Below are 22,658 nucleotides of genomic sequence, written 5' to 3' on the forward strand. Positions count from 1 at the left end.
GGGAGACCGCATGGAACGAACAGACAGGGGTCTGGAGTTGGCAACTCGAGATGAACGAGGACTCCAGCAGCCTGTGGAGCAGCTCCTGTGGCTGGGGATGCTCCAGAAGGGGTGAGATGGGAGGAGGGAGCGGAGACTCGAGGCTGGCGGAGAGTGCCGAGGGGAAAGAGTCAGGGAGCCTGGAATCCTGGAACCTTGAAGAGAAGGAAAGCCGGAGCTGGGGTGGGGCAGGGGAGGTGTAATAAAGGGAGGGAGATGGTGGGCCTCCAACAAGAGAGGAGTGAGGGACGAGGTCAACTGGGGACCACAGGCTGAGCGGTGAGATCACGCGAGGAGGGGAGGACGGATGGAGAGAGGAGAGCAGACGTGTGTGTCCGCAGCTGCTCGCAGGGAACGCAGGTGAGCAGAGCCCCAGGGATGGAGACGGGGCTGACCGGGGCCACCCACACAGGCCTCCCGCAGCGAGCCATCTCCGTCATCTGGGAATGCGGAGTCTTGATGAACTGCACAAATATTTTAAATAAATGTGCTCGAAGCATCAAAATATTGGAGCCATTGTTGTCACACTGTGGCTTAGTTGCTATGGAGGAACTCGGCCCTGGCAGCCTCCAGTGGGAGACAGGAAATGAGCCCCAGTGGGCTGGTTCAGGGTTGGCATCGGGGAGGGGCTTCTCTGCCCAGAGCCAGGAATGAGGGAGGCTGGAGCCAGACAGTATCCTACCACCCAGCTGTGCTTCCCAAAAATCACCTGAACTGGGTATTCTCCATTTCTGGAGGCACAGAGCTAACAGGGAAACTGAGGCCCAGAGAAGGTAAAAAGACTTGCCCAAGATCACAAACAAGTCAATGGCATGGATGAGCCCGTGTCCCCGCCATGCTGCTCTGTGTCTAGACATCTCCCCAGCACAGTCTGTTTCTCTTTCAAGACCCCATTTTGCCAGGCATTTCAAAGTTGGCCCTGCCTCGGAAGCAAGTTAACCTCCCAAAGAGGGTGACTTCCCAGAACGTGGCCAAGCCAGCCAAGTGAGAACTGGGGACCCTCCTGGGTCAGAGAGGATGCCCTTGTTCGTGTTTCCCACTCCCACAGAGCCCAGGGACACAGCGTGAGGGTCCTCTCTGCTGGATTCCACACAGACCCAGCCCCACTCCCCACCCCTCACGTTCTCCCCTCGGAGCCTAGCTCAGGCTGGTGGCTCTGCCTGAAACGCCCACCCCACCTGGGGCCCTCGTATCCAATTTCCACAACGCTTCTTGTTCTTCCATAGCCACTTAAAGAGTGCCCCTGGGTAAGTCCTGTGTGCCGGCCATGACTCAGCCCCGGGAGCAGAGCTGACATCCTGCCCACCATCATCTCTCGCTGAGCAGCTGTGACAGCCTGTCTAACTGCCCCCCACCTCCATCGCAGTTCACCTCTGAAGTCGCCTACTAGATCCCAGGCAGCCTCACTGCTCCTCTCCCCCTTGCCACTCGGCCTCCTTCAGTTCCTGGGACGCCCCCATCTTTCCTGCTCCAGCGCCATCATGCCTGCTTCCTGTCTAGGAGGCTCTGTCTCCCACTCCTCACCTAGCCAACTCCTTCCCTCCATTCTGCAGAAAGGATATTGACAATGTCCCCACCCGAACCACGTGTAGGTGCCCCGGCCTCAGTCTTTTTACAAACAGCTGGTACTTGTCACTCGGTGGCATCATTCCCCATTTGTGATTGCATCTCCCTTTGGGTACCTGTTTAATGTTTGCCTCTCTGCTTTGACTACAAACTGGGCGAGGGCGGTAAGCATGCCTACCAGCTTACTGCAGCACTGGGTGAGCCTCGCAGAGCTCCTGGAACACACTGGGGGCTCAGCAAACACCTCAGAGCGGGTGGGAGCGCACGCTGAGCCCCAGCCCCCAGGGAGCCCACAGCCTGAGTCAGCATGAAGAGTGGAACTATAGTGTCTGAGCAGGGAGGTGTGATGACCCCCAGTGGGGATTCTTTCTTAGGGCTTCCAGAAAGATCAGCCAGCCAATGATGGGAAGATGGGGTTCACTCACCTCTAGCATCAAAGAATTCATCATCCGAGCTCTCCACGGAGTCACTGAGGACATTTCGAAGGTGCCAGGGGGCACCGCCGCCCGGGGTAGGGCCACCTGCCAGAGGGAACACATCTGTTAACCAAGCCTGAGACTGCGTCCCTGCATAAAGGAGGTAAACCAAGACGGCCCTTGGACCAAGGGTCAGTCAGTGTCCTGCACATCCCTGTCCTCTTCCTCCTGGCGCTCAACCCCCACCCCCCAGAGCCCTCCCACAGCTGTGGTTTCATTTTGACCACCATAACTTTCTGAGATAGCTCAGCAGGGGAGAAGTTTTCTCCCTTATGGGGCAAGAGTCTGGAGGGAAGAGGGGACATCTGGGGCTCGGGAGAATTGTTCCAAGCAACTCAGAACTGTTGGGAGCCAAGTTGGCAGAGCAAATGAAAGTACAATAGATAGACAAAGCTATTAATCACTAATTAGTTCCTAAATCAGGGAAATAATGGATATTTAAATGCCATATTTATGAGATACCAGCAGGTCTTCAAAAAGCACATCTTTTCCAAAGCAACTGATTTGGCCAACTGTGTCCCACTGGGAGACCAGGATTCTAATCCCACTTAGCCTCTGCCCCCTCCCCACCCCCGGCCAAGGGGCCTGAGAGTGGGCAGGTCAGCCTCCTCCCCTGAGCTTCCCTTTTCTCACCTGCAACCAGGGACCAGGGCCCTTCTGTCCTGACCTCACTGGGCTGTTGTGAAGACAGGGAGAAGTGAAGGCTGTGCAAATCCCTGGTAGTGGTGGGAAATGCTGCACAGATTCCCAGAGGGTCAGGAAGTCTCCTGAGGGGCAGGGGACAAGGTCAGGTGTGCTAAAGGACACACACAGTCTTAAGCGTCAGAAAAGGTGGGCACCACAATCCCAAAGCAGCAAGAGAAAGTCCAGCAGCTCAGCCCCCTTAAGGAGGGCCCCTACTCTACACCTCTCTGCATTTTCTGTGTCCATTTTGCAGCCCCAGGAGGAATAGGGCCAAGAAGAGTTTTTGGCAGACAAGCGAATTAGTAAAAATGATCTGCTGGGTAAATACACTCTGCCAGTTGCTTCACAGTATCCCAACCAAGCCCTGTGGAGTGGACATCACGAATCCCCATCTCACACTTAAGGAGACAAAGCCTCACAGGCAGGAAGTCTTTTGCTCAACATCATAAAGCTAGTCAGTGATGGAGGCAGGATCTGAACCCAGATCCACCTGGCTGCAGGGTCTGTGCTCAGGGAACCATGCTGGGTGCTCTGTGGCACCGTTCGGGACAGGCATCTCAGCTATCCTCCCCTCTGCTGGCCAAACCAACCCTCCCCCCTGCTGCTGGCCAGCTGGGCAAGGGGCCGGGGGTCTGCCCCCGGCTGTTCTCTGGGGCCCTAGCCCTGGGAGGCAGCTGTCCCAGTTCTAGAACCATCCACCCAGCACGTCTGCAAATCAGTGTCTGAGTATCCTTGCATCTGTGTGAAACTCTAGATGTGTGTCCACAATCCTTAGTGAGCCTCCTCAACCCACCCCTCCCCCTTCCAAAGCCTACCCCTGAGACACGCGCATGCACACGTCCCCCCTCTTCTACACACACACACACACACAAATCAGATCCCTGCCATGGGTGAAAATTTAGCAGAAAAGTGAGGACCTGGGCTTTGGAGCAACACAGACCTGGGTTTAAGGCTACCGCTTACTAGTCTATGACCCAAAGGAAATTAACCTCTCTGTGCCTTGCTTTTCTCATCTGTAAAGTAGGTATCATAATTCTCACCTCACCGTTAGGAGATTTAAGTGGGCAGCACTGCCTGGCACTCGGGAGGTGGCAGCCTCACCAGCTGCAGGATCAAGGTTTAGGCAGGGCTCTGGCAGCCCCCTGCACCCATGGGGCTTCCCCACAGCAACAGTTCCTTCTGCATCTTCAGAGGCCCAGCCACACCCTCTAGCAGACTGTTCTTCTGTGCCACCTTCTCTACCATACTTTTTTAAAACTTGAAATCAGGATAGAAGAGACAGAGGGCTATCCCATCCCTACCCAGCAGTCCAGAGAGAAACAAGTGACCCTTCCCAGCCCACAGTGCTCCGACCTCACACGGAGCTCCAAGCTGGAGCCTGCCCCCTCTCTCCTGGCCCATGCACGCACCACCTGCAGGTCCAGTGTGGTCTCCTGGACCTGGTCACAGGCCTGGGTCTCCCGGCAGTGGAGGCAGCCGGAGGTCCTGACTGAGGCCCTCTACCACACGCACGTGCCCACCTTCCCCACCTCAGCCCCAGCACCCAGGCACACAAGAACAGGCAGGTGGGCCGCTGGACAGGAGCCTGCGGTGGCTGCTGTGCCCTATACCAGGACCCCAAGCAGCCCCAGCCTAAGGGCCAGAGCCCCAGCAGAAGGAGGCCACCAGCCTGTCGCAGGAGTCCAGTCTGAGGGGAATGCTCCGGCACAGTGAGAAAGGCCCTGGCACAGCAGAGTGGGGGACGCAGGGATTAGCCGGCTCTTCCTGGGCCAGACCTCGGGCCAGATGGTGTGAGAGGAAGGAGTTGGGGACAGAGCTGAACTGGATCAGTCCCTGCCCCTGGGGCGCCAGCCTTGGGGCCTGGTCCTGGGCCACCCCTGCACAGAGCACAGGACAGACCAGAAGCAGGCAGCCTGACCCCTGGGCTCAAAGGCACACACGCCCTGCACCTCACAGGCAAGGGGGCAGACGCCCTGCCAGCGAGAAGGCAGGGGTGGGGGCGAGCTGAGCTTCAAAGAAAGGATGAGCAGGGTTGGCCAGGCTGAGGCAGTGTAAAAGCGAGGACAGACACATGTCAAAGCAATCAGGCCACTTCCAGGAGAATAAAGTAAGAAGTCTGGCCCATCAGAGCAAGGGAGGCAACAGGGGTGTCTGCTGTGACAGCCACAGCCCTGAGGGGTTCCAGTAACGCCCGCCAATTCCCAGACCTCCAGGCACCACTAGGTGCCTCTGAAGGGGCCATGGCTGGGTGTCCCACGCTGGGCCTGCCCCCTGTGACGGTGGCCACAGCTTCGGTGCCGGGCCCTGCCTGAGGCCCTGTCTGAAACCTCAGCCCGAGGCCCACTGGATTCAGGTGATGCGTGCCTCAGAGGAGGACCAGGGCTGGGAGGGCAAAGAGCTCGGGGCTGCTCGCATGCAGCCCCACCCAGGCGGGCCCCACAGCTCCTCCCCTGTCTCTGTCACACACAGCGACACACGCACACACACACACACACACGCACAGCCTCTCACACTAACACACAGCCTGGCACACACAGACACACACACACAGACATATACAGCCTCACACACACAGCTACACACACAACCTCATGCAGCACATACACAACCTCACACACAGCCTCACAAGGAACTTCACACACAGACACACACATTTACATGCAGCCTCACAGCGCACATTCAGATCACCCCTCACTGCTTCTCAAGTGGCCCACACGCAGGATGTGGACCATGAGCTGCGTGGCATCTTGTGAGGCTCCCGCGGGCAGGGCGACCCCAAGGCTCTCCTCCTCTCCACTGCTCCTCCAAGAGCCTGGCCTGCCTCCTCTCTCACATGGGCCACTGTCCCACTCCCACCCCAGCCTGCGGCTAGTTCAGATCCCAGCTCTGCCACTTATCAACTGATGATCCCAGTAAATGTCATTCTATACCACCCTGTGCCTCAGTTTTCTCCTCTGTAAAATGGGAGTAATCAGTCCTTACATAGGGTTGCTATGAGGATTAAATGAATGAATATTTGAAAAAGGTTTAGCATATTGCCTGGCACTCAGGCTATAAGGGGCTTTGTTAAATAACACAAATTATCATGATTACCCACGGGCCTTTCCTTGGTCCTTCCCTATGTGGAAGTTCCCAAGGGTGAGCCCCTTTCCTCCTCAGGCCCCTGGAATGGGAGCCCAGAGGGCAACACTGGAGCTGCCCTCCTCTCCCTGCGGCTGGGAGTGCCTGTCCCCCGAGGCTCCCGGCTGCTCCCGGTGTGAGGCCAGTCCTCCTCTCCTCTCTCCCCACATAGCCTCCTGGGGATGTGTCCTGGGTGCCCCCCAAACCTGGAGCTGTGCCGCCAAACACCCTTTTCTTGCGCTCACCAGAGCACCGACCCCACTGGGCTGCAGGCCCCCCCCCCTCAAGGCCGGCAGGCGCCTGGCAGGGATCATCTGCAGGCCCACAGCCTTGTCGGGTCCGGGGAGGGGCACAGGAAGAGCTTTCGTTGTGTTCAGCATGGCCCCGCACACACAGGGCAGATCTCAGGAGGGCCCCGTCGGGGAAGTGTCCCACAGAGCAGGTTCCGGAGCCCCCTCCCTGGGTCGGGATGAGCGTGGGGGCCAGACCAACCCAGGCCAACCCGCCCATGCTCAGGTTTCAGGGGGCTGTGGGGCCAGCCCAGAGAGGGCAGAGAGGCCAGGAGGCACCACTTCCAGAAAAAGGCATTATTGAAGGAAACCAGTGCTGGTTGGGGGTTGGTTGCTATAGAAACACCTCCTAACTATCTCCCAAACTGGTGTATGCGCCACTGATGAGCTTGTGCGCTAGGCTGTTTCAGCGGACATGCCAGGAGTCCCAGAAGGGCCTGTCTGCTGGGGTTCCCGGCACCCGGAGCCCAGATCCAGAAGGGCTCAGAAGGAACACAGCTTCTGAAACAACCAGGCAGCCCCGTCAGTCCAGGGCTGGACTCCAGGACTGAGGCTGTGTCTGCAGGCTGCCAATTATCCTGAGGTTAGCCACAGCCCCAACCTTGACCTCAGTCACAGCCTGAACCTTGAGCTCACCACAGATCCAGTCACAGCCACGATCACCGAACCAAGACCCAGTTGCAGCCCGGGCAACCACCCCACTCTCAAAACGAGCTAGGGTGCTAATCGCAGACCAAGCCACAAACTGAGCCTTTACCCAGGCACAGCCCCTGTGCAAACCCCTCGACCTGCCCAGCGAGGGCTCCAGCCCTAGCTTCCACCTGGCCCTGGCTGCAAACTGCACTGGGCACCATCAAGGGGCTGAATCCCATCACTTCAAGGATGTTTTCAGGGCTATCACTCAATTCCGTGCAGCATTTCCCACCACTGCCAGGAATTTGCACGGCCTTCACTTCTCCCTGTCTTCACAACAGCTCAGTGAGGTCAGGACAGAGGGGCCCTGGTCCCTGGTTGCAGGTGAGAAAAGGGAAGCTCAGGGGAGGAGGCTGACCTGCCCACTCTCAGGCCCCTTGGCCGGGGGTGGGGAGGGGGCAGAGGCTAAGTGGGATTAGAATCCTGGTCTCCCAGTGGGACACAGTTGGCCAAATCAGTTGCTTTGGAAAAGATGTGCTTTTTGAAGACCTGCTGGTATCTCATAAATATGGCATTTAAATATCCATTATTTCCCTGATTTAGGAACTAATTAGTGATTAATAGCTTTGTCTATCTATTGTACTTTCATTTGCTCTGCCAACTTGGCTCTCAACAGTTCTGAGTTGCTTGGAACAATTCTCCCGAGCCCCAGATGTCCCCTCTTCCCTCCAGACTCTTGCTCCATAAGGGAGAAAACTTCTCCTCCCTCCAAAGGGAGCTCCCATAGCGTCTGCCACGGATGGCTCTGCCACCTGCAGGCTCCTCAGAGGGGCAGCTAGGAGCAGGGGGAGCCCCAAAAGAGGGGACAGAGGGCACCTAAGCATCCACAGGAAGGCACCCCTTCTGATCATTCTAGGACCTCCTGTGGGAAGTGCAGACCAAAGGTTAGGGACCCACATACCCAACAGGGAGGCCCAGTTGGGGTCACAGATTCAATGGAGGATGCTGGGGGCACTTCCAGAAATTCCCTACCTCAGTGACTGGGCCAGCTCTCTAGTAAGCAAGCATCAGGAGACCAGCCCCTCCCCCAGCAAGGTCTTAGAGGACTCCCCATGGACCCTTCCACCACCTGCCATTCCAGGCTGCTACGAAACAAAGATGGGGCCCAGGTTGCCTCTGCCCACAGGCTCCCCATTTGTGCTGAACCCCAGCACTGAGAATCAGCAGCCAGTGGGGCCCCCAGTGGCGGGGCTCCACGATGCTCTCCCGGCTGCCTCAGACCACACTGCACTTGACAGAAACGAACAGGCAGCAAGGGGTAAACACCACCACCTCCCCCCACACTGGGCAGCAATGGGAAAGCTGAAAATAGCTTTTTTTTTTTACCCCTAGGGATGATTCCAGGGTTGCTCAGCTGGGACCGGCCTCGAGGGAGGCAGGAGGGGGAAAGTAGGGGTGGGGAAAGGAGAAGGAAGCCACAGGCTAGCGGAGGCCCAGGGGAGCTCCAGTTAGGAGGATAATGATCCGAACCTTCTGGAGTAGTCCAGAAAAGGTCAGAGGTGTGTGAGTGATGGGCGGCCCCAGGCGCTCCAGAGCTCTCCCAGGCAGGCTCCCAGGGCAGCTGCAGCCCCTGAGAGCTCAGGTCTGCATCCCGCGCACCTAGCTCTCTCTTCCGGAGAGGAGGTCAGGAGCACAGGGCGTGAGGCACTCCACAAACACTGAGAGCCAAGCAAACACAGCATCAGCCACAGGCGGCTCAGAAGAGGCCTCTCGATCCACCAGAACTCGGCGCCCCTCCCAGGCAGAGCCCGATGTGTTTCTATTTTTGCTGTCAGCCCTTCTTCGGCATCCCCAGCTAACTGTCGACTGCGTCCCTTCGCTCCGGATAACAGGTTGTCCAGGGAGGAGAGACACCTCCCCACTGGCGTCCCCTGCCCCATGCTTGCAAATAAACAGGCTGACCCTCACAGAAGAAAAGGCTCCCCACACCCCCACACCAGGCACCTTTCCCTGGCAGAGCCTCAGCTCCAAGCACGCCTGACCACCAGCCCTGGAGAGGAGCCTCAACTAAGACACTTGGAGAGAACAGCTTGACCCCCGAGAACTCTGGTTTCCAAATGCAAAGATACCTGCTCCCTGCCAGCCCTGGCCACACACACTGACCTCGCTCCCCACTGCCACAAAGCCTTCACCCAGTGTCCTGAATTCACCCCACAGACAGGCTACAACCCAAGCCCCTCCACACCACCCCCAGTCTTGAACCAAGCCCTGGGCTGGCCACACAGGCTCTCAGCCTGGCCCCAGCCTGAGCCCTGGCCCCATTCCCAAGAGAACCTCACAAATGCAGCCTTGGAGAGAGCCTGGAAGAAGCAGGGCGGGGCCTCCCTATGAGGGCCCAGCTTCCCCACCCCTGAACGACTGACAGGCAGGAGGGTCTTCCACCCAGCCTCCCTCTCCACATACGATGTCCACGGGGGCTGGGGGCCACCCAGCTGTGCAGGCCTCGCAGGCAGACGTGGGGCCCTGGAGGTGGCATTCACCTCCGGAGTGACTCACTAAGGCTCCCATTCCTTTGTGAAAGGGGGTGCAATTAAGCATTTTCTTTCTCCTTAGAAGACAAGAATTTTAAAAGCAAGAGTGTAGAGAGATCCGAGGGGGTGGGTAGGGAGCTCAGACCTCACTTGATTTCCAAACTCATTTGTTACACATCTCTCCTGCCCCTCCTCCACCCAGCCCTTCCCCTGGTGGCTCTGGCTGCCCCCTTGCACATGGCTCCTGGCTGGAGATCTGGTGATGGTCTGGGGCCCGGGACCACCAGGAGGCAGGTGCTCTCTACATCCCAGTCCTCAGTGCCCCAACTGTTCCCCCATCCCTGACACCCTTCTGGGAGGGTCCTCGTGGGGTAGGAGATGGGAGGAAGTGAGATCCCTCAAGACACAGTAAAGCCAGCAGGGAGGGGAGGGGCGCAGGGTGAGAGCTGGAGCTGACTTAAATCTCAGTCTGACCCCTGCCCTCCCCCTTCCCTTCCCTTCCCCTTCTACAGATGAGCTGACTGAGGCCCAGAGGAGCGGCTCAAGGTCAGCCAGTGACAGAGCCAGGCTTCTTCTTTGTTACACCATTTAACTCAGAAAAGCTGCCTCTAGGAGTAGAAGAGACCCAAGTGCTGAGTCCAGCTCTGCCTCTCACTTCATGTGTGACTCCAGGCCAGACCCTTCACCTGCCTGGGCCTCGGCTCTCTTACCCGTCAAATGGAACAACGCTGGCCCTACCCCAAAGAGATGGCATCGATCCATTGGACAGGGAAGCATGTTGAGGACTGCTATAGAAAAATGAGCCAGATGGTTCTCAGGACATTCATCCCTGACCTGGCACCCCCTCTCACAAGCCCGGAATCCCACAGAATGCCCAGGAGGCAGCGGGTCCTACCAGGAAGTCGGTGGTCCTGAGTTTCACTGGTCTCTGGTGGTTCACAGCCTCTGTCCTTGAAGGCACCAACCTTGGAGAAGAAGGCTTTGCCCTTCTGGCCTCAGTCTCCCACTCTGTATGATGAATTGGAGGACCTCTGAGCCTCTCTCAGCCATGAACTATCACAATATACTAAAGTATACAAGAAAACCTCACACCTGGCCAATGCAACACAGACAATGCTCCGACAAGGTGGGGAGTGGTGGTCTAGCTCTCTGCATCCACCACGGGACTTCCAAACATCAGCCAGGTCACGGGACTCCAGTGGGGACAGGATTCTGGGCTCAGGGTCATGTGTTTGAGGTGGGGCTTCTGCGGGACCTGCACTGTCTTTAACTCAGATAACCGCACCACAGTCGGGGCTAAGAGGCAGTACAGGGTCCCACGCCAGGGCCTGTTGTGGCCTGCCAGGTCTGCTGGGACAGGTAACTGGGCCAAGGAACAAGAGCCCTGCCGGAGCTCTATCACTTCCCAGACTGCAAGGACGTCCAGAAGGCTTCCTGGAGGCAGAGTTTGAGGAAGTCCTTGAGTGGGCACATGGGCATCTGATTGGGCCCCAGCCTTTCCCCTGAGCACCTGACAAGGTGAATTTGCAACCTTCTGGCAGAACAGGGTGGCCTACCCAGCATATGTCTCAAAGCAATTCTGATGCCCTGGGCCTGGGGGATTTTCAAGAGTCCTGCCCCAAATCCCCCGGCACCTACCCAGAGTGCTGAGAATCCCAATGCTGGTCCCTTTCCCTCACTTCCAAGCATCCCCTCCTCTGAGATGAGGCCACTGTCCCCAGCTCTGGAAGCCAAGGAGCAGGGGGCCTGGGAGGAGGTCTGGCTTTGGGACAGTGAGGCAGCAGCTGACTCAGCTGAGCAAGGTTCAGACAGGCTCTGGAAAGGCAGGTTTCAGGCTCAGCTCTGCCACCATGGTTTTTTGCGGCCTTGAGCACCTCCCCTCCCCAGGTTCCAGTGGTCTCCTGCTAACAAGGGCTCTGCAAATGGGTATCTGGGAGCATCCTCCAGCTCTGTCCCTGTGGGATTAGTATTTTATTAACCCAAATTACTGGGTTTGATATACTCCAGCCTGCTGGCTCCTCCCCTCAGAACAGAGGCCAACACCTGGGAGCAAATAAACTGGTTCCTCCAGCCCGGAAGATCCAGCCTTGGAGCCCCAGCCCACCTCTCCAAGTGGTTCTGCCCCAGCCTGAGAGGCTCCAAGACCCTCTTGGACTCTCCCTCTATTCCTACTTGGCTGGGGGGCCTCCCACGTACACTGCCCTGCAGCTGGCAGACACCCCAGCCAGCCTGTTGGGTGTAGGGGGTGCGCCCAAGGGCATGGAGAGGAAGGGAGGGGCAGGGCAGTGGCTGTCAGGAACCAGGACAAACCTTTCCCAGCCTGGCAAGGCCTCTTCTCTCCACCCTCCCAGAAGCCGTCAAAGGGACCTGTCGAAACACCCAAACCTTCCATGTCGCTTCCATCTGTGATGCTCTCCCGAGTTCCTTTCAACCCTCTGCGCCCCTCTAAGAAGCCTCCATGTCAGCCAGATTTCCGCACCCCTGGGCACCTCCTGCCCACCCACCTCATCCCTAGCCAGCAGCAGTGCAGACCAAGGGACTGTTCCAACTCCCTAGTCTTTGTTCTAGCCCCACCTGGAAGCCTGCCCTCCCCCACCTTCCTGTCTAAACCCTGCTAGTCTTTGAGGCCCAATTCCTAGAGAAATCTAGCCTTCTCCATTCAAGCCACCACTGGCCTCCTCTGTGTCTGTACTGCACCAAGGCCTGCCCTTGCTTAGCTCTCCTTGCAAGTGACCACTGTACAGTGGACCTCCTGGATCCTTCCCTGCTGGCTCCCGGGTCCCTACAGCTGCCTTTCATCCCAGAGGCAGGCCCTGTCTCCCCCTTTGTCTGCCAGACCAAGCACTCCCTCGGGGCCACAGCAAGAGCTCTCCTTCCCTTCATGACCCTGGTCTGTGTGACAGAAATCTCCCCCAAGATGGACACTGGTGGCAGCCATTTGGGACCCACCCTGCACAATCCAGCCAATACTTTCTGGGACCTGATTACACATTCACTTGTTCCTGGGGTCTCTGGGCAACGTGCAAGTGCTCTCACTGCCTCCCTTTGGCTCCTGGCTGCTGGGGCACAAGCCCGAGGCTGCCACCCAGTAGACTGAATCTAGTGGGGTGGCCCTGCATCATGCACCATGGTGGCCCTGGGGCCCAAACCCTTCTATCTTCCCTTAGCAAGTGGTCCCTTGCCAGTTTTTAGAGGGAACACCTCACAAAGCATCATGAAGCAGACCCCTCACTCACCAGCCAGGCTCTCACTGTCTCCATCCCTGGCCCTCAGCACACCTTGGTCCCCAGGGTGAAGGCCTGATCTTTTCTGACTATCAGTCTGTCCAGGTGAGGCAGATGGCCCTGAATGGCCACCCCTCTCTGCTACATCCCTTCCTTGGACCTCAGTTTGTCTAGCTGTAAAGAGAGGGATGTGGGCTCCCATCTCCAAGGACCCCCTCTGCTCTAAAGCTCACCAATCTGCTCTATGGAGACCCAGCCAGTGGGGAGGTGTGACTCCCATACACACTGCAGGATGGTTTTGATTCAGTGGCTTTAGGAGTCTAAAGAGGAAGGATATTGGCAAGATGCAAAGTAGCCTGGAAGAGCTGAGAAAAGGAGTAATCCGGTTTTGCTGGGGTCAGTCCCTAGGGCTCCTTGGGGTGGCAGCTGAGAGTGGGAGAGCAGAGCCAGGCCAGTTCCATGCACAAGGAGGGGAGTCGATGCGGCCCCGAGGGGAAGGGCCAAGCGTGAAATTGCAGCACGAAAGACAGGCTGTTTGAAGCTGGAAGCAGGGCAGTGTTTTCACCTGCCACTGAAACAAATTCCCACGAGTCTCAGCCTAGGGACCAAGGGACCCACAGGCCAAGGCCGAGGGACGAGCCAGCGCCCCCATTCCAGGAGAGGGGTGACCTGTCAGGGCAGCGATGGAGAAATCCCACCCCTGGAGCCGGGAGAGGCCAGCAGAGCTGGCTCTGCCCGACCCTCTGAGCCACCTTGAGGGAGCTATTTCTTGAGTGTCTGTGTCCAGATGTTTTAAAGGGGGAGTCACATTTCCTGTTTCCCAGGGTCCTTGTGCACGTTGCCTGGTGCACAGCACAAGCAGTAAGTGTTCACTGCTATTGTCATGGCAGTGCCCGGAAGGCAATCCGTGCCCGGAGTGGGCACGCACACACACACATGCGCGCACGTGCCCACATAGGGCGGGGGCAGCAGGCGGACACACACCCTGTCTCGTGCCCTTTGGGAGGAGTGGAGGTGAGCAAGGACCCAGCTCAGTCAGGGAAGGAGAGAGAGATTCTTTTTCAGCCTCAATGGTGTCATGTCACTGTGCCTCCCCCAGGAGGGGAGAAGGGAGGGAAGTGAGAAAGGGGGTGTTTGGATGTGTTCCGGTGCTTGCTGTGTCTCACACAACCAGCCCCACCCCAAAAGGATCCTCAGGGACAGAATGGAAATATATTCGTAGGCACCTATAGAATCATGGTCCTATACAGGGGGGTCTGAACCTAGTTCGGGGTCCAGGGCAGCATTTGTCAGGTGGCAGTGTATTCCCACACAGCCCAGGGTATTCACGCCCAGTGTGTGCACACGTGAATTCACATTCATTCCATCACTTTCATTGCTTATGGGTAGAGTGGTGGGTGGAGTTTGTGCCAAGCCAATGCCTAGTCCCAGGGGATGGCATGGCACCTGCCAACGTCACATGTTGGATATGAGTTCATGGCAGATTTATTTACACGTGCCAGCCTCACAAGCCAGCCCTGCTGACACCAGGCTTGCTCCCCCACTGTATGGTCAGCCCTTGGGGCTTTCCTCCACCCGTGCCCCTCAAGTAACCAGCAGGCCCACAGTGTGCAAACAGGGCAGAGTCTGGTCCACATCCTGGTCCCCAGTGCCCAGCTCAGGACCTGGCACAGAGCAGATGTTGGTGAATGAACGTCTGGCTGAATGAATGAGCGGATGACTAACGCCCACTTCCTCACACCCAAGGCTACACCGCCTGAGTCTGAGGGACCCCAGAAGAGGTCGCACCTTCAGACCTCGGAACCTGAGGCTCTGCCTCTCCGGGTCCAGGTCGGGGTAGGAGGCGGAACGGTCACTAACGGGTGGGGTGTAGAGGACCCCTCCTTGCCAAGAAGAGATCTCGGTCGCCTCACTGACCCGAGGGCGGGGGATTGTTGCGTCCTGGATAGAGCAAGTGGCAGGACCAGGAGGCGCGTCCTGGCTAGGGGGCGTGGGATGCAGCGGCAGCCGCGGGACAGCCCCTTCGGTCTCCGTACCTGGGTCTGCCCAGGGCCTCCAGAGGGTGGTGAGAGCTCCCACAACCTGACTGCTCAGGGGAGCCACAGCCCTGGCCCTTTCCAGCGGGGCCACGGCGAGGGGGACGCGGTGTCCCACGAGGTGACTGTGGGCACAGGAAGGACGCGGGGCGCGCGGAACCCTCTCTGCACGCGCCGGGGGTCCGGCCTCAACACCGCCCACTGCAGCCCTCCCGGAACCTCCGCCCACCTGCGCGAGGGGCTCACCTGGGCCAGCAGCCCCTCCTGGAGCACTGCGGGTGCCTCCCTCGAGCCACCGGCCCTGCCCTCCCGGCGCCCGCCCGCCCTCACCTGCACGGCCCGCCTTGGCCATGTCCCGGGCGGCGGGCTCCGGCTGAGCTGCCCGGCTCCTCGCGGCTCCCGGGCTCGACCCCGGTTCCGAGCCGCCTCCGGCCCGAGTGGACTCCGAGCGCCGCGCCCCGCGCCCCCACCCCGCGCGCTCGCCAGCCGCCACCGCAGCCGCCGCCTCACCGCTCCCTCCCGCTCCCTTAAAGGCGCCGAGCGGCGGCCGCGCCGGCCCCCCCGCCGCTGGGGAGGGACTGACGGAGGAAGGCGCCCAACCCGCCCCCGCGGGCCCGCACCCCGCCCGGGCCGCAGCCGCCGCTCCAGCCCGCTCCGGCCCTCGCGGCCACCGCAGCGCGCGAGCGCGACCGCGACCGAGACCTGGCAGGGTGCAGAGACGAGCGAGACCACGCAGAGACACGAGATACTGCGGTCCAGACTGAGATGGGGACGGGAACCGGGAGTCAGGGGTGTAGAGACACTAAGACAAAGCGCTACAGATACCCTCCTGGGGCTGAACCACCAGCCGGAGGGAAATCGGAGATAAAAATTCAGAGACTAGAAACGCAGAGCAGGGCACCGGCAGAGTAACCGAGCCGGCAGAGATGAGGAGAGGGGAAGGAAGAAGGGACACGGGGAGGTTCCCACGAAGCCAAGAAGGAGGTGGCTCCAGAGACGAGAGAAAAGAGATGGACCCCTTCACCAGGCCCTCCCCCAGAACTCTAGGTCATTTCCAGGGCCTGACCTAGGCTCAGCGGGGAAGAGGTGTCTATGCCCTCAACTCTAAAGAAACATGTACAACGAATGCAAATCCCCCGGGGGACTCCAGCCTGGAGGAGAGTTGGGAGAGGCCAGGAGCCTAGCTGTGAGCCGTACCCCTTCCACCTCCCAAACCTGGGATGCTGTTGTTTTGTTGGACAGTCCTGGGGGAGGCTGGGGGGTCTTGGGTTGTGGCTTCTGCAGCCAGGGATCCACAGTCCAGCCCCAGCAGGGGGCAACAGATGGCAGGCTGTTCTGGTGTTGCATGGGTGGTAGCCAGGTAGAGGCCTCAGGGGAGAGCAGTCCTCTCCCTAGTCAGGGCCCCACCAGGTCTGGGGGCCCTACAGATAGATATCCAACCAGCCTTTGGCAGCTCCCAACACACCCCAAGCCAGAGAAGGGGGAGAGGGTAGCTACTCCTAAAATAACTTTTCACCAAGCCCTCCCCGGAGAAGGTGCCCTCTGCTTCCTTCTGAAGAATTGGTAAGGGGTAATGCCCAGTTACAATCTGCAGCCAGTGATCCCAGCCACCCTGTCCCATCCCAACTTTCCCAGGCAAAGGTCTGTCAGGTGGTCTCATCCTAGGGCTAGCCACAGTCCTGATTCCAGGGTTCCGTCAGGCCTCTGCGGAAACTGGGCAAAAAAGGAGCCTCGATGGGCATTTAGTCCGGCACCCTCTCTGGGGCTCTGAGCCCACCACCCACAGAATTCCCAGCCAGTGGCCCTTCAGCTCTTGGCTGATTACATCCAAGGACAAGGAGCTCAGCAACTCAAGCAAGAGTTCTTCCATCTTCAGATGGTGCTCACTCTGAGCATGTCTCCCCTCATTTGAGCTGAATTCTGTCTGTTAGTGCCCCACCAGTGAGTCCTTCTTATGCCTCACCCAACAAATGCAAGGCTCCCCAGGGCCCTGTCCCAAATCCCTAGTGTGGCTTCATTAACCATCCCGGGGTGCCAGAGACTGTGCTGGCTTAAACACTGGAAGTCCCACATGCCGGGAAACCCTCCAGCCCCAAGAACTCTGGATGGCAGTGCTGGCTCCAGTAGACGGAATCTCAGAGGGTCCAGGGTTGTGAAGCCAGAGCTGTTCTCCAGTGTGTGCCCTTGGTCACCAGCTGGCAGAGGGGAATGGGTCCCTGCAGCCTTTCCCAGGACTGGGGTGAGGTGGGGATGGGAACAGCAATGCGTGGCTGTTGGACAGGCAGGGTGCTCGGGGCTATACACACGTCCTGTCATTCAACCCTCAGGTACTCTCGAGGTCTATTGTATCACCCCCAGTTTACATGTAAGGAAGTGGAGGCCGGGAAAGTCTGGCGCTTGTGGACATGCAGGGTTAGATTTTTGAGTCCTGCCCTCACCTTTCCCTGCAGGTGGGGCTCAGAGGCCCGACTACCTGGAATATGCCCAGGTTTGGCCACCGAGCTGTGGGTGTGAGTGGCCACAGAGGAGCAATATACTATTTCACAAGGGACACGCCCGGGTCTGGGCACCTCTCCGGGCCTGTGGCTCATGGCAGCAACAGTGGCCACAGTCTGGCCTGGGCCCTGCTATTTCTTGGCACCTCTGTGTGTGTGGTGTGTGTACAGACATAAACACATCCTGCTTGGGGAAGATGAACCCTGAGGGGGACACGGAGACCCCTCCCCTCCACTCAGTCCCGTCACCACAAACCCTTGGGAGAGGGTGGGGGCCATCCAGGGGAGGTGCGAGGTGGTGGGAACTGCAGAGTTCCCATCTAGCCAGACCCCTTTCACACCCTCATCTCTCAGATGGGAAGACAGTGGGCCAGACAGAAGGGACTCCAGGCTCCCCACGGCTTCCCCTCCACTCACCACCACCCCCCAGCCTGGTTTGAAACACAGTCGCCTTATGTGGATCTAGAGTCTGACAGAGATGTGGGGCCCTGCCCCCCACTCCCCGCAAAGCAGCTCCCGAATGTGCTGTCACCCACTGCCGGGGAAGCCGGGCCCTGCCTTCAGACAGCAAACACGTCAGGACTCAAGCCATTAGATTAACCGGTGGGAGTTAACTTCCTGCGTCAGTAGAATCACCCTTAATTGAAGAAAAGAATAACTAGCAATTTCGAGATGCTGACCTCGGCTGCCTGCAGGAGAGAGAAGCAGGAGCCAGCAGGTGTTTCTTGGGCTTCCCAGCTCTGTGGCGAAAGTGATGGTGTTCTTTGTGTCAGGGTTCCAGACACAACGCTTTCTCTGGGACCGGTGGCCCAGGCCCTTTCCTCTGACCACATTCTGTGCTGTCTCTGCCTCCAGGTGGCCAGCTGCTCCCAGGCCCAGCCAAGCATTACAGCCCGGAGCACTTGGGGAAAAATGTGCAGAGGCCCACGCTGCCTATTATCTGGGAGAGTGTGCACACAGATGTGGGCAGACGGGAGAGCTCCAGGCAGGTAGCAGGCGCTGGCTGGGATGACTCCTCAGTGCAACAGACCCAAGGCTGGGATATCGATCCCGGGCAGGTGGTGCCCAAGCATTTGGAAAGGGAAGTGACAGTCTGTAGCAGCCAACATGGCCCCATGGAAAGCTGACCATGCCAGGCTGCACGCACTTTCTCTTTGGACACATTACGACTGGCAGGGTTAGGAATCACCCTGCCTGCTAGGCCTTGTATGGCTGCTGCCCAGCTCTCTGGTAGTGACTCTCTGAACAGCATGGGAGTCAGGAATAGGACAACTGGCGGGTCAAGGGACTTGTCCCGTCCACTGCTGATGGAAGGGGGCCTGGGCAGGACTTGGGCCAACCATCTCAAGCACTTCAGCAAAAGATGCCCCGACAGAGAAGTCCCACAGCCTCCACCAGCATCACCCCTCCCCTGAGCCACTGGAGGTACCCTCCCTCCCTGCAGTGTCCCTGGCCTGGCTCTCTACCCTTCTCTGCACCCCCCTCACTGGTTCCCACACTTTAAAGTCCCTTGGTTGTTGTGCACTACCAGGGGGCCCACCTCCAATCACAAAAGCAGCCCCAGAAACAGATGCTGTTATTTGGAGCCTTGCAGAATAGCTCTGAGAGTGCCTGGTGTGTTCTCACTGCTGCCTTCCTGCCCCAGGCTGCGCCCATTTCTGCCCACCAGCCAGGACACTGGGTGGAACGGGCCGTTCCCTGGGCACTGCGTTTCTTCTCCTCCTGGCTGGAGTCTTTGGCTAATCTAGCCTGTGCTACCCCAAGAAGGGTTAGGACCCTGCCTGTCCTCATCCCCCATGGCAAGAGCCCCTTCTTGGCAGTTATTCGGACAACCATGGCCTCACTCGGGCTCACAGCAGGTACAATAAAGGGGGCGCTCATTTGTGATCTCCTACAGAGGCAGGGAGGCTCCCTTAAGATCAACAAATGATCCCTAAGGGGATCCCCAGGCCCCCATGTGTAAGGACCCCCAGCCAAGACAGAACCCCTGCCCCCAGCTGACCAAGCCACCCGCTCTTCTGGACATAGACTGCGTTTGCCCTCTGTGCCGCCAGGGCGGGCTGTGGAATCCAGGCAACGCTCTCGTGTGCCTGTGTCCTCAGTGTTTTCAAAAGCTATTTAGGACACCTTGCAGAACCTGTTAAACGGGTCTCATCAGATTTTTGCTTGAGTGCTCAGGTACACTGAGCCCCGCGCCCAGATTTCTTGTCATCAATTGCTATTTCGCTGACTTCTCTGTCTTACCGGAGGGATTTGGTAGGGAGGGTCTGGAGAGGCTGAGGGGTGGCTGGGTGGAGGCAGAGTGACGGCACAGCTGCCCTAAGGAGGGGCGCCGTGCAGAAGGAGCTGGTCAAAGAGGGAGGCTGTGCAGTGGTTCATGCCGCGTAACAGAGAGTGAGCTGCTGGCCCTCCACTGCCCATGGCCGGCTGCCACAACTTCCCGCCTCCTCCAGCTTCAGCTTCTGCTGTAGGAGCTGTGTTTTGTGTTTGTTTGATGTCAAGACTATTGAGATTGGCCCCAAGCAAGCTCAGTTGTCTTCAAGTTGTACTTAGACCAAATACAAGTTAGAAACTAGGTGAAAATCTAAAAGTCCAGGCAAAAGTAGCCCTTGCTGTCTGTAAGACCCGGTCAGCGCTGGGGGCCAGGAAGGAGCACGTGCAAAGGAGTGCGAGGGAGTCAGCCTCCCCGGCCCTGCTTCCTGACCCCCCCCCCCCCAGCACTGTTCATTTAGGGCAGATGCCAGAACTCAGAAAACCAAACAGTTGTAGATGATATGGCACTAAAAAAGCAACAGATCTGCAGGGAAAATCGCCTGTGATCCTGATTAGGAATGCAACGGTATTGACAACAGCAGGAAATCCTGTTCCGATTATGTAAGCAGATTATGTCTTAACCCGTGGCTCAATCTGCACCTAGCGTACAAATTGCACCCATGACAGCTCCTGCACACCTTGCCTCAGGTACAGCCAGCCTTCCCCCCAGGTGCTTCCTGCTCAGGCAGGGTCCTTGCTCTAGACACCAGCAAGCTTCCAGTTCTGGCCATGCCAGCTGAGTACCATGGAAACACAGGATGGCACAGTTGGAAGGTCCCGAGGATGCTCTAGACCACAGGTGGCAAACACAAGGCCTGTGGGCCGAATCCAGCCCTCCACCTTGTTTTATCCGCCCAGCACCTTGTTTCCACCCGTGGCAGCGCTGCGTTCTTGCTGAACTGTTAAGGAGTAGTTACATTTTTACAGTTCTAAAATTGCATTCAGCCCTTTGAAGGCAATCACGAGGCTGATGTGGCCCTCGGTGAAAATGCGTTTGACACCCCTGCTGTAGACCTAAATCTTCTTATTTATTTTGTTTTAACCAGAGATGTGCATCATAGGTGTTACTGTCCTACTCCTCACTCCCTGACATCTCCCACAGACCTGGGCAGTCATGTAGGGTGGCAACCCCTCATCTTTTCTTCCTAGTCTCTCTCCATGGCCCCTCCGGGCTCACAGCTCCTCGCTGCTACAAGCACAGCTGCAACAAACACCCCGGTGCTCCCTGTATTCCCATGGGAGGGATTCACTGGGGCTCACTCTGCATTGGACCCCAGAGCTGTCGGCACTGCACCTTCCCCTAAGCACCACATTGCCAAATTGCTCTTGAGAGGGTCGTGCTGTCCGTGCCCTGAGTGACTGTGGTGAGACTGAGGCCCACGCAGGGCAGTGACTTTGCCCTAGTTCAGAAGCTGAGTGTTCTGACTTCCAGCCAGGAATCTGCTCACTCAGAACATTCCACCGCCTTTCCTGGGGCTCCTGGCAGTCTCCCGTGGAGTCAGCCCTGTGGCTGCCGCCTTTGTGACGGAACTTTGGCCTGTGATACACGTTTTCTCTCTCCCCCTGCTGAGTGCAGAGGTAGCCACCACAGACCTTCCCAGGGGGCAGCAGAGAGCAGAGGAGGTAGGAGGCCTGACCCGGAGTCAGCGTGGAAAGCCCCCCCTGTGCAACCACAGGGATGAGCCTTGGCAGCCCCATGGCCCGCATGTGATGGAAGCTCGGCTACAATCCCCCTTCCCCCTCCTCCTGCTCAGCTCTACACAGCGTGTTAGTCTTGATTCCCCAGCGAGGACCCCACGCTGCTCCCGGCTCAGGCTGGCTGCTGAATAAATGCCAAGACCGAGTCACTGGGGGGAGGGAACCCCCAAGGAAGCATTGTTCATTCCAGTCTCCTGACTCCAGGCTTTGCTAAGACCTTGACAAGAAAGGCTAGCTGGGGAGCTCTTCCTGTGTCTGCTCTAGCCTCTCCTACGGCAATAACAACACAATATTCATAACAGTAATAGATATCTGCTGTGTGCCCAGAAGTGCTTTAAGTGTTTTTCATCTTACCTCGTTTAATACTTAAAGCAACATAAGGAAGGAGGCGTTATTCTGGCCATTCCGATTTTACAGACAAGTAACTGAGGGTCAGAGAGGTTAGGTATCTTTCTATAGGTTACATAGCTAATATGTGGTGAAACGAGTATGCCAGCCCAAGTGTTCTGATGCACAGGATTCCTCCTTAACTAACAGAGGGAAGAAGACAAGAAAAATACAACAAAAAGAAGACACAGGAGCCCTGGCTGGTGTGGCTCAGTGGATTGAGCACCAGCCTGCGAACCAAAGGGTCGCTGGTTAAGTCCCAGTCAAAGCACAAGCCTGGGTTGTGGGCCAGGTCTCTAGTTGGGGGCATGTGAGAGGCAACCACGTTGTGGCAACCATCAACCACATTGATGTTTCTTTCCCTCTCTTCCTCCCCACTCTGTACAAATAAGTTAAAAAAAAAAAGACACTGGACACTCAAAGCTGAGGCTCTACCACTATCCCCAGGTGCAACCTCTGATCCACCACCTGCCCCGACTCTGTGCTGCCTTGGCTGCACGAGACTTGCAAGTCGCCCAAAGCTTCTGCAGCTCGGCTCCAACCTCAGGTTCCCAAAGCTCCCTGTGACGTGCCCTGGCAGGTAGACAGCTGAGTCAGCAGGATTCTCTGGGGGCACAGATGCTTCAGCTTTCATTCCCCCCCCCCACCCCGAGAGGCCCCCTGGGGCTATGCATGCCTCCCTCCTCCAGGGCTGCCAACCCAACCCCCCACCCCACCCCACCCCCAGGCAGCTCTCCTGCTCCACTCTGGCTATCTGTTCATACTGGAATTTGCATGCTTCTGGTCAGAATAACTAAAAGACTGAATTTTACAAGGGTTTCGAAAGTGAATTTACTCCACTTATTAAAGATATGCTAGATTATTCATTGAGTGTAAGGACACTCTGGGGACTCCAGGCATCGCAGCCTTCCACGAAGAGAGAAACATCCCTTTCGGAGTGGCTCCCAGTGAGCCTCGGTGGGGGACAATTCACCAGGCAGGGGCCAATTAAATTACCGGCTGCTCGCAGTCCGTCAAGAAAACATCCTGGCCCAGAAGGGCTGCAGTGAATAACGAGGCAGCTCTAGAAATCCCCTCCGGTTATTTTATGTAAATCCATTTCCAAAGACGGGAAGGCAAAGGATTTGAGGACAGCATTCCTGGGAAGCCTTGTCTTCAGTCCTGAA

General features: G+C 57.8%; 1 protein-coding gene across 1 annotated transcript in view; it reads right to left on the reverse strand.

Moving 5' to 3' along the window:
- The window catches only part of PITPNM3 (PITPNM family member 3), an 84,971-nt gene extending 69,903 nt beyond the window's left edge, over positions 1 to 15,068 (reverse strand). Inside the window, exons 1-2 of the mRNA XM_028534692.2 lie at positions 14,930 to 15,068; positions 2,031 to 2,126 (exon numbers count right to left, since the gene is read on the reverse strand). Of these exons, the coding sequence (XP_028390493.1) occupies positions 2,031 to 2,126; positions 14,930 to 14,951 (118 nt within the window). The 5' untranslated portion in view covers positions 14,952 to 15,068. The remainder of the gene's footprint in view (positions 1 to 2,030; positions 2,127 to 14,929) is intronic.
- Positions 15,069 to 22,658: the final 7,590 nt, after the last annotated feature.

Source organism: Phyllostomus discolor, chromosome 8, assembly GCF_004126475.2.
Source record: "Phyllostomus discolor isolate MPI-MPIP mPhyDis1 chromosome 8, mPhyDis1.pri.v3, whole genome shotgun sequence".
Taxonomy (NCBI): Eukaryota; Metazoa; Chordata; class Mammalia; order Chiroptera; family Phyllostomidae; genus Phyllostomus; species Phyllostomus discolor.